Genomic DNA, 12,310 nt, shown 5'->3' on the forward strand with positions numbered 1-12,310 from the left:
TTTTGACCTCAGAGGATGGCCTAGCAACGGCCACACCTAATGAATAGAGTAATAGACTAATGTATAAGTCGTTAGGTGTTTTCTTGTAAGTGAGTTTGAGCACTGGCCAGTGTGTTCATGGCAAGGTGACATAAATTATGGGAGTTTAAGCGAATCCTGATAGTGGTTGCCAAATATACTGTATATAGGGTTACGCACATTCTCTCTCTCTCGCTCTCTCTCTCGCTCTCTCTCTCTCTCTCTCTCTCTCTCTCTCTCTCTCTCTCTCTCTCTCTCTCTCTCTCTGTAATGTAATGTAGTGTCTGATTCTTTTTTAAGTGCTCTTAAATGATTGCTATTTATTTGTCAACTCAAGCGTGAGAACTAATTAACGTGGAATACTTTTCAAGTCTCTCTCTCTGTCATACACACACACACACACACACACACACACACAGATAACACACACACACACTCTCTCACTCTCTCACACACACACAGGCCTGCTCTATCCATCTCTATTAGGAGAGATCTGCTCAGATCAGATTACATCACAGCACTCGCTGGTGCTTTGGGCAGGAAGGAGTGAGAGAAAGTGTGTGTGTATGTGTGTGTGTGTGTGTGTGTGTGTGTGTGCGCGCAGATTCAGCTGCAGAAGTGTACAGGTGTGCTCTGCAGAGCCAGCACATCCTTATAATTAATGACTCCTTCTCTCTCGTTCTCTCTCTCTATCTCCCTCGTTCTCCCTCTCTTTCTCTCTCTCTCTCTCTTTGTTTCTCTTTCTGTATATCTCTGTCTGGCTTGCTCTCTTTCTTTATCTCTCTCTCTCTCTCTCTCTCTCACACACACACACACACACACTGCTGCATCATCACCATACTTCTAAGCACCAGCTGAGACAGTCCTGTAACCTTTGACCCTTACACTCTTGGACATAGAACCTGTCACCACCGCCTCATTATTCATCACTGGGTGGTGTATGTGTGTGTGTGTGTGTGTGGTACAGGTGGTACATTAAGCAAAGGAACATTACTAAAACACACTTGTGTGATATACAATGCGGTAAACACTCTAATAAAGCTGTACATTTATGTGAAGGGTCAGATTGAAACCTTAAGTAACAGAAGGGTAAAGTACTAATATACAAAAACTACAATATAAATATTGTAAAAATGTAAATATATACAGTACAGGTCAAAAGTTTGGACACACCTTCTCTTTTTTTCAATGCGTTTTCTTTATTTTCATGAATATTTCCATTATAGCTTTTCACTGAAGGCTTTAAAACTATGAATGAACACATGTGGAGTTTTCTGTATTTAACAAAAAAAGTGAAATAACTGAAAAATATATATACTAGTTTCTTCAAAATAGCCACCCTTTGCTCTGATTACTGCTTTGCACACTCTTGGCATCATTCTCTCAATGAGCTTCAATGGTTTTCCAACTGTCTTGAAGGAAGGAGTTCCCAGAGGTGTTTAGCACTTGTTGGCACTCTTTGCCTTCACTCTGTGGTCCAGCTCACCCCAAACCATCTGGATTGGGTTCAGGTCCAGTGACTGTGGAGGCCAGGTCATTTTTTGTTAAGTACATAAAACTCCACATGTGTTCATTCACAGTTTTGATGTCTTCAGTGAGAATCTACAATGTAAATAGTCATAAAAATAAAGAAAACGCATTGAATGAGAAGGTGTGTCCAAACTTTTGCCCTGTACTGTATAAATTTTAACAAATTCTTAATATCATAGTACCCGTATTTTATTCACATATCAGATTAGAAGTGTTAAGGTTAAAAAAAATCAGGTTAAAAGTGAGACAAACTCATTGAGAACTTAATGGCAGCAAAAGGAAATGGCAGCAAATTTGAAACTGCTGCAATAGATTCCTTTTTCAACTGATATGCATGACTGGGTATAAAAGGAGAGGTTCAGCAATCTGCCAAAAACTGTCTACAAATTATGGAAAATTTTCCTCAACATAAAAAGACTTCGGATATTCAACTATCTACAGTACATTCAGTAATATGATCAAAAGATTTAAAGAATCCCTGTGCAAAAAAAGACAAGGGCAACGGTTAATACTGGACTGGCTGTACTGATTCTGTACTGATTCTGTACTGATTCTGTACTGATTCTGTACTGATTCTGTACTGGAAATCACTGCATATGCTCAGGAACACTTCCAGAAACATAAAGGTAAAGTGTAGGAAAGTTTGGGTAAGTAAGAGGTCTGGTTTTGTGGAGTAGCGCAGTTCTGTAATAACTCTGAGCTGAATTATCAGGCTGTGTTTTATGGGGGTTGAATAAAGAGATGACTTATGGAAGTTCTGCTGCATCTGTATAGCTCCTCATATGAGGATAAACAGAACACAGATATTTTTACTGAAGAGCCGAGCACTTCCTGTGTGTGGGTGTATATATAAGTGTGTGTGTGTGTGTCCTGTGGCGGGGGCTGACTGTAGTCATTAGGCAGTAGTTTGATCTCTCCGTGTTGGACGGTGAGTGAACTGCAGTGCGGAGCTGAAGTGGCTTGGAGGAAGTTGAAAGGCTGTGTCTCATTGTGTGTGTGTGTGTGTGTGTGTGTTCGGACCCATTCTGGTCCAGTCTTTAGGGGACTGGTGTTTTGATGGTCCTCCTGAGGGATGAGGCCCCCTACAGGCCTGAGATCACATGCCATTTAGTGCTACATCCACTGGGGTGCAGTCACTTACAACCACACATCATTCATTCATTAATTAAATCATTCATTCATTCATGTATTCGTTTATCCTTTCTTTTTTTCTTTTTTTTAATTTACACAATTATTAAGTGCTTTAGAAATATAATTATTTTTACTCACCTGGTTTATTAGGTCTCTATATAAGTCATTCACCTATAATCTTATTCATTCATTCATTCACTGACTCACTGACTCACTAAAGAATACCAACTTATTTATTCAGTCGCTCACTGATTCACTAATGTAATTAAATCTGTTCATTCAGTCACTGTCTTATTTATTAACTTTCACACTAATTCATTCACTTACACACTCATTAATTCATTCATTCTTTCTATCACTCATACATTCAGTTATTTACATGTATTTATTCATTTGATCAGTCATAAATTCAGTCACGTTCACATTCTTAATTAATTAATTTAATTATTCATTCATTCACTGACTCACTAAAACACTCACTTGTTCATTTGTTCACTTACTGATTCATTCACTCACACTTTCATTAATACCTTACTCTATTCATTCATTCATTTATTCAGTCATTCATTTGCATTAAATTATTATTTTAAGAAATAATTCATTTTGTTTACATTCACTCTTACATTTATCAGATGAATTATTTTTCAAATTCATACATTCAATCATTTATTTACTCATTCACTCACTGATTCACTAAAACACTCACTTGTTCATTTCGTAATTCATTCATTCATTTGCTTTTACAATAATTCATTTGTTTGTTCATTCAGTCACTCACTGATTCATTCACTTACACTTATCTTACTCCATTTATTCATTCATTCATTTGCATTAAATAATTATTTTATTGAATAATTAATTTTGTTTACATTCACTCTTACATTTATCAACTGAATTATTTATTTATTTATTTATTTATTTATTCACTTATTCACATACTGATTCATTCTTTTTTTCAGTGATCCATTAATTTGCACCTTGATTTATTGAGTAACTGATTTAATTACCTTCAAACTCAAACTTTGTACCTGTTCATTCACCCACAAACTCCTGCACTTTATTTCTTTATTCTTTATTATTTCAGTCACTCTCTCCAGCTTTCCTTCACTCATTAATCACTTTCTCAGATTGTCGCTTCCTCATTTTTCACACTCCTTTATTTATGACTTGGCTAGTCATGTGTTCACCAATTCACTTGTTCATTCACTCTCTCGCCTGCTGTGGTGTCTGCTTTCCTCTCAGCCTTTCTGTTGCTCTTCTCTCTCTCTCTCTCTCTCTCTCTCTCTCTTTCTCTCTGTCTCTCAGACTCATTTTTCCTGCTGCCTCTTTAGTTTTTGTTTGTTGCACTTTTGTAATTACGTTAATGTCTCTTCCATTTTTTATTTTTAGGATTTGTTTTTTTCTTGCAATCATCATTTGGTTCCCGATCACCCCCCATATCCCCCCCCCTCCACCACATACACACACACACACACCATCGTTATTAACGTTAGCAGAGCGCTAATCCTTTGCGGAGCGTCTCTTCCCGGCTACTTGCCGTTTCAGGTGTTCCTCATTTATCTTTGTTAATATTTTCTCCTGCGTGCCAGCTGGGTACCGGTGCCAGCCATCTCCGAAATTGGGCACAGGGGCTGCTGCTCGCTGTTGCTGCCGCTGCTGCCGCCGCTGATGTATCAGGGGCCTGAGTGGCTGGGCGAATGGCTAAAGCGCCAGGTTACATTAATGGTTGGCATAGTATTATTGTTGTTATTTTATATATATATATATATATATATATATATATATATATATATATATATATATATATATACAGAATTATATACATTTGCAATCATTATATGCAGATATACAGCTCTGAAAATAAAAAAGAGATTTTTTTTTGCAGAAAATGAGGAATTACTGAAATAACAAAAAAAAAATGCAGAGATTTCAGGCCTCAAATAATGCAAAGAAAACAAGTTCATATTCATAAAGTTTTAAGAGTTTAGAAATCAATATTTGGTGCAATAACCCTGGTTTTTAATCACAGTTTTTATGCATCTTGGCATGTTCTCCTCCACCAGTCTTACACACTGCTTTTGGATAACTTTGTCCATCCACTCCTGGTGCAAAAATTCAAGCAGTTCAGTTTGGTTTGATGGCTTGTGATCATCCATCTTCCTCTTGATTATATTCCAGAGGTTGCCTCACTTTTCTTGTCTTGGTGGAGATGTCTAGTCTAACTTTGCTGGGGGCACCAGGAATGAAAAAAAAAAAAAAGCTTTGTTGTCACGTCAGACGTCCAGAAAGCCTGGTGTCATGAGCTTACCTTAAGGAGCCACATCGCTCTGCAGCAACTTTCAGTAACTACATGAAATATTCAAGCTGTATAGAAAAGGATTATTGCTGGACTCCATTAGGAACCTCTACAACTCTACATGCTGAGGCGTCTACTTCTATTTTTGTATGCATTTGTAACTTGTGTAGATTTTTCCTGATTCCTGATTGGTTGAGTGCCGCCATGGGAAGCTATAAGTTGTTGTTTTGTTGTTGTTGTGTTTTTTTTTTTTTTTTCAGTTGCCACGACAACACTGAGCTTGAGAAACCGTCCTGGAGACAATAAGCCACTTTTGTTTTAACAGAAGCCCCCTTCACCCTCTGGCTCAACCCCGCCTCCCCTCCTCCCCTCTTACCCACCTCCTGATGCCACTCTGCCACTCTAACACCACCACCCCCACCTCCCCACACACGCACAACCCTCCTGCCACCACCAACCAGAGAAAAAGACTCTCTTACTACGAGTCTAAGGGGGGGGTGGAAGGGGCTAAGAGGAGGGAGGGTGGGAGCGTAGTGACTTTATTTAAGATTTTAAGACAAGGCCTCTTTTGTTTTAACATGTGAAAGGCGGCAGACCCCCCGGCCCACCCTCTCCCCGCGGTCGGCGGGACGAGCCGGCCCGGCCCGGCCCGTAATTGGCCTATTTAGGCCGCTTTGCATGTGAATGGCGGGCTAGCGGAGCGTTGCTAAGTCTGTTGTGAGAACTCCCAGTGATTGGAATTCAGATTAGACCCCAAACACTTTTCTCTACTTGATCAACTACACTAATTAGCCCCCGCTCCATCCGGAGAGTTAACTCTGGAAAGTTTTTTTCCTCGGACGAGGGGTGGAGGGAAGAGAACGTCTGTGAAGGAAGTTTTGTCTCGCACCCGCAGACACTCAAACACACACACACACACACACGCATACACACAGACAGACACTTTTCCTTTCTTTCTTTCTCTCTCTCTCTCTCTCTCTCTCTCCTAGTCTTTTACTCTTTTACTCTGAGTCTCTTCTTTTTAAAACTTCCGAACACATAGCCCTGGCTGGAGCGATGTCTCGCTATCCGCTCCGTCCGCATTTTCCGCTCCGTCCGCTTTATCGGCTCCATCGTTCCGTTTTTTTTTTCGGGAATGCTCAGCAGCAGCAACAGTAGTAGCATCGAGTCGCGAGACGGACACAGTTTAGCTAAGCTAATGAGGGGATGCGCTGACTTGCTCTTTGCTTTGGGTAAGTGTGCAGTAGTAGGCCTAGGTGTGTGAGGGGTGAAGGGGGGGTGAAGTGGGGTGTATATATGGTGGCCATAGGGATACATGGGATAATGGTGGTGATGTGGCTTTCCATTATCTTCACCTGTGGATTTTTTTCTTTTTTAATTATTTTTTATTTTTCTTGATTTTTTTTTTGGTCTGATTCCAGGGTGTGTTGTGTCATTTTGTGTTCAGATGGTTGTAAAGATGAACGCCAGGAAACCGGTTGTTGTTCTTATTTGCATAAAAGACTGTTTTTGCTGTTATAAAATAATGAATAATGAATAAATACGGAAATTTAAAATTATTTATTCTGTATTTTAAGTATTGAAATTTTTGTTTTTGAAGTTTTGGCTTTAATCAGTTTGGACTAGTCGGGTTTTTATACTGGACTGATGTGTGTCACATACAAGCCGGACAATCAGATTTATTAAGCTCCTTATTTTCTCATTTTTGTATGATTTAATACATTTTTTATATATTTTTTAATATTATTTTTATATATTTTTACACATACAGCATCATGCACTTTTAATTTATATCTTATTTACTATAACCAATAACACACTGTAATTCTGATATTTATCCCTTTAATTCCCTTTATCATTTATTGTATAATGTTATGTTGGTACCACTTTAAAATAAGACTACCCTTATAAAGGGTTTATAGATGGTTTATAAATTAGATTATTAATTATTATTGATTAGGTTGTAAATGCCTTAAAATCATTGATAAGCAGTTACAACACATTAAGTAAAAAATAAACAGGGATCCGTTGTTTGCTTAGTAATTTAATTCAATGTAGTTATTTAATTTATAGTAAATAGGTTTAATGCTGATTGATGGAAAACACAAAGTAAGATCAGTATCTAAAAAAGATCTGAGGTTTGACAGTATAAATGAGTGTGGAATTAAGATTTTGCAATTTTTTTAACTTACTGTTGCCATTTCTGTTTATGTGTTGTTATATAATTAAAACTGCTTAATACTGGGTTTTAAAGTATTTCCAACCTCATTAATAACTATTAGTTAACTCCTTTATAAACCATTCGTAAACCTTTATAAAGGTAGTCCTATTTAAAAGTGCATTTCTGTGCTTCACTCTGTATAGAAGATATCCATACTGCTGTGTTTTATTCCATTCAGACTTAGCTGTAGCATTATTTATATTGATATACTTCTAAAAAAAATCTACACTGCAGATGTGTATTAAACACAGTCATGCTGTTGTATGATAGTCTCAGATTGGTGCTAAAAGTGTGTTTTGTTTGTTTTATTTTGTTTTCCTGCAGCCGGGCCTCATGGGAGGGGAGATGGGAATGGTCAGTCCGGGGACAGTTTCGCCCACCAAGCCGGGCTCACAGTATTACCAGCACTACGGCGCCAACCCCCGCCGGAGACCCCTGCACAGCGACTCTATGGGTGAGTCAGCTCATCTTTATCATCCTCAGTGTCATCGCTATCATCGTCACCATCATCACTGTCGTCGTCATCACCACCATCCTCCGTCGTCATCATACTTGGGGTTTCATTTAAGCTGCTGATGTCTACATATATCGTCGGTGTCACGCCAAACTTCGCTTCACATTTACGCGTTTGCCATTTATTGGAAAAGGATTTAATAAATGTTATAATAAATATAATAAACAGTACATTTTAATCCAATTTAATATATTTCATGCTTTGTATTTATGACTATTTGACTTTAAATTTAAATATAAATAAAAGGACCAATCGAAAATGACGGACTATTACAAAATGACTTGGTAACACTTTATAATAACTTTCATTAATATATTTTTAACTAATGATCAGTAGAAGTGCACAAAGCGGTAGTTCATCAGAATTTGATTATTATTAAAAAATACTCAAACATGACACTTATTAGCATGGATATTCATATTAAAAATGCTAAAAATGCTAAAAATTATTAGCTCATTAAAATGTAAACATTAATAAATTGCACAAATAAATTGAATTTTAAACCGGGCAAATGTTTATCAGTTAGCAGTTCATGTTGCCAATGTGTTCATTAATATTTACACATGTGATAACAACTTTTTGTTTCTTAAAATGTGGCAAATAACAGTTATTAATCATTAGTTAATGATATTTTTATGAAAGTTATTCATTATAAAGTGTTACCAATGACTTAAACAAAACAATGTTATTTTGTTTTACTTCTTTGACTTAAATAAAACATTAATAAGACTTTTTTATGAGATATATGTAAGTGTAGATAGATAGATAGATAGATAGATAGATAGATAGATAGATAGATAGATAGATAGATAGATAGATAGATAGATACTTTATTGATCCTGAAGGAAATTTAGCAAGTGTGAGTCTGAGCTACAACTAATTTAAATCATTCATAAAACATTCATACGTAACAGAATATACATGTATTTTATTTTCAATACAAAATCAAAATAAGACATTTCAGCATTCATTTACAGTAATACAATTGTAATTTAAAATGAATTTAGACAATCATAATTAACACAAACAAGTGCGGCACATGGGAGTTCAGATGGAGGATTACTGAGTGTGTTATAGGCCAGTGGAAAGCTCTTGTGTGGAATCACACATATTTACAGTCTACACTACTCTATTTTTACTGTATTTAAAAAAAAAACAGTAGGTGTGTTCTGTAACAATGCAGTTTAAAGTGTTTTTAAACGGAGAATTGCTACCTGATTCAAAAAAAAACTATGCAAAAATGGAAGCGCAAGATTTATAGTCACTGTTATGCAAAAAACAGTGATCTCTTTTTTATTATTTGATCATTTATTAAGTTACTATTAGAATAGTGTTTAAAATGTTTTATCATTGGAAACATATTATATCAACAGCCACTGAAAGAAGATTTGAGGTCTGTGAATATGGTTGATATGTATAAACAACACCTGTTAAATCAGTGTCAGGAAGGATAATAAAAATATCTTAATCTTTAATGAAGGTCATTGTTAACAGATTTAATTCTAAAGCATTTAAATTTGGAGCATTTCTGTTGGTCCAGTTATCATTATATTGGAACACAAAATAATGAACTACTGCCAGGTGCACAATATATTATAATAAAAAAATAAGAGACCATTTAATTGAAAACCTCTGGAATATAATCAAGAGGAAGATGGATGATCACGAGCCATCAAACCAAACTGAACTGCTTGAGGTTTTGCACCAGGAGTGCAGGCATAAAGTTATAAACAAAAAGCAGTGTGTAAGACTGATGGAGAACATGCCAAGATGCATGAAAACTGTGATTGAAAACCAGGATTTTTCCACCAAATATTATATTTCTAAAATCTTAAAACTTTATGAATATGAACTTGTTTTCTTTGCGTTATTTGAGGTCTGAAAGTTCTGCATCTTTTTTGTTATTTCAGCCATTTCTCATTCTCTGCATATAAATGCTCTAAATGACAATATTTTAATTTGGAATTTGGGAGAAATGTTGTCTGTAGTTTACTCAAACATAAACCTATAAATAGCAAAATCAGAGAAACTGATTCAAACCGAAGTCTCTTAATTTTTTTCCAGAGCTGTGTATATATATATATATATATATATATATATATATATATATATATATAGATGGATAGATGGATAGATAGATAAAAAATATTTGATAAAAGTAATAAATAAGTGACAAACATTTGCATTACAAACATTTTAACATTTTTATCCCAGCTTTTTTTCATGCTTTTTATTGTTATCCAGTTATTAATCATAAACTGGAAACATGTGGAAACATGTTACATTATACCTAAATTATATTTTTTATCTGTGTTAAAAAGAATTATTTAATTTTATTTAAATCCATTTGAAAATGTGGATTTCAACTGGGCATTTTTTTTTTTTTTTTGCTTTTAGCTTTTTTTTTTATTAATAATAATAAGTAAAAAAAATCCAGGTGGCAAAGTCCTCCAAACAATTTACACTTCACTTCATTTCCTATGGAAGTCTCACCTTTACACACACACACACACACACACACAAACACACACACACACTGTTCATACAGAAATAGACTAGACTCAAAATGTCTGAGGATGGTTTTAAGGGCTGGGCTCCCAGTAAACAGCCGGTCGTCTCCGTTCATTCTGTCTGTCTGTTTGTCCGTCCAGCTTTTGTTTTCCTTATTTTTCTTTCTCCCTCTTCATGTCGGGGGTCTCGCCTCCTCTGACGGGGTCACCTCTCATCTGGAGCAGGTTACTAACTTCATATCTCTCTCTTTCTCTCTCTCTCTTTTTTTCATGTCTTTCAGAAGTCCAGACGAAAAAAGTGCGCAAAGTCCCGCCGGGCCTGCCCTCCTCGGTAAGTCACGGCTTTCGCTCCTCTTTCACTCTGGTGGGCAGCGGGTGGGGGTCTCTGAGAACCGGGGACCCAAACTAAAGGCACACAGGAAAGAACTGTTTCGTTTATTCACGTGTTTTTATCCGTGCGTTCCATCTGTATTACATCAGCCATAATATCCAGCATTTTATGAGGAATTCTGTTATAGTCACCCCGACCGTCACACACAGGAAGTCTGGACTCATCACTACTAACAGCTGACCGCTGTTAAACACACACACACACACACAAACACACACACACACACTGTAACAGTTCGGTTAAATGCAGATATCCTGCGTTTTAAACTGCATAATCCTTTGGATGCTTCAAGGTCAAGAGGCTGACTGTTGGCTCCAGCAACACTGTGAGTGGGTGTGTGTGTGTGTGTGTGTTTGTGTTTGTGTGTGTATGAGCGTGTGTGTGTGGGTGTTGGGGCCCAGAGCCGAGGCTTGATTTGCTGCTAACGATGGTTGAATGTATTGCTTGTCACAGTGAGCCCCTGTGTTTGGGTTGTTTGGGGGGGGTTTGGGGGGCACCTGCCCACCCTTGTCCTTCAGGATGACGAGAATAAACCCAATACAAATCCAGTGTATAAAGTGATAAAACTACTTGACTTGACTTGAGTTATTCAGTAAGCTCTAATATTCGTGTTTATGTGGTTTCTGAATTTTATCTGTAAATATAAACTAAAGGTATAAGTATAAATTACTATTCAGACCACAGGATGGCAGCTACTGTCTTTATTATTAAAAAAAGTCATAAAAAAAAGTAAATGTTATTATTATATTAGAATTACTTAGTGGCAATTTCTCCTTCTGTTTGATACATTTCACACACTCTAATATTAGAGTATTACTAAAAATATGTATATTTTATCACCTGGAATGTCCTTTTTTTATTTTTTATTTCTTTTCTAAAATAACCCCAGAGGGAATCTCACACACTGGAAACACGTTTATGGAAAAGAGACGCACTGTGTTTATTCAGGTTTTATTTATGTGAATCTGTTCTTTTAAAACCATCTGGAGCACATCATGCTCGTGAGGCTGGTTGTCTATCAAATATATATCAGTAAAAATAGCATTAAAAAGGAGGATCGGTGTTAGGGAATGTAATTATCAGTGTTCAGCAGCAGAGGAGCAGTATGAATAACCTGTCAGACAGTGTGAAGGAATAAAACAGAGTTTTTTTTTACAGAGCTGTGTGGTTCTGTGGCGGCAGTTGCAGACAAGCTGGTGGTTAGGGGAAGGTGGGCATGTGGGTGGAGTTATGGTGTGGGGCAGGGTTAGGGGAGGGTGGGTATGTGAATGGTGTTATGGTGTGAGGTCGGGTAAGGGGAGGGTGAGGATGTGGATGGAGTTATGGTGTGGGGTTGGGTAAGGGGAGGGTGGGTATGTGGATGGAGTTATGGTGTGGGGTCGGGTAAGGGGAGGGTGGGTATGTGGATGGAGTTATGGTGTGGGGTCAGGTAAGGGGAGGGTGGGTAAGTGGATGGAGTTATGGTGTGGGGTCAGGTGAGGGGAGGGTGGGTAAGTGGATGGAGTTATGGTGTGGGGTCGGGTAAGGGGAGGGTGGGTAAGTGGATGGAGTTATGGTGTGGGGTCAGGTAAGGGGAGGCTGGGTATGTGGATGGAGTTATGGTGTAGGGTCGGGTAAAGGGGAAGGTGGGTAAGTGGATGGAGTTATGGTGTGGGGTCGGGTAAGGGGAAGGTGGGTATGTGGATGGAGTTATGGTGTG

The 12,310-nt window shown here is 37.4% G+C and overlaps 1 protein-coding gene across 7 annotated transcripts in view; it reads left to right on the plus strand.

Annotated features, from left to right (window-relative positions):
• Positions 1 to 12,310, plus strand: part of LOC103029501 (transcription factor 4) — a 274,560-nt gene that overhangs the window by 165,147 nt on the left and 97,103 nt on the right. For 6 of the 7 annotated variants that reach the window (XM_022676294.2, XM_022676295.2, XM_022676293.2 and 3 more), the window contains 2 exons: positions 7,521 to 7,650; positions 10,502 to 10,551. In XM_022676294.2, the coding sequence (XP_022532015.2) occupies positions 7,521 to 7,650; positions 10,502 to 10,551 (180 nt within the window). Of the gene's footprint in view, positions 1 to 5,981; positions 6,208 to 7,520; positions 7,651 to 10,501; positions 10,552 to 12,310 lie in introns of those variants that run through there. The other variant, XM_022676299.2, reaches the window with a different exon arrangement.

The sequence above is a fragment of the Astyanax mexicanus genome, chromosome 17 (assembly GCF_023375975.1).
Source record: "Astyanax mexicanus isolate ESR-SI-001 chromosome 17, AstMex3_surface, whole genome shotgun sequence".
NCBI lineage: Eukaryota > Metazoa > Chordata > Actinopteri > Characiformes > Acestrorhamphidae > Astyanax > Astyanax mexicanus.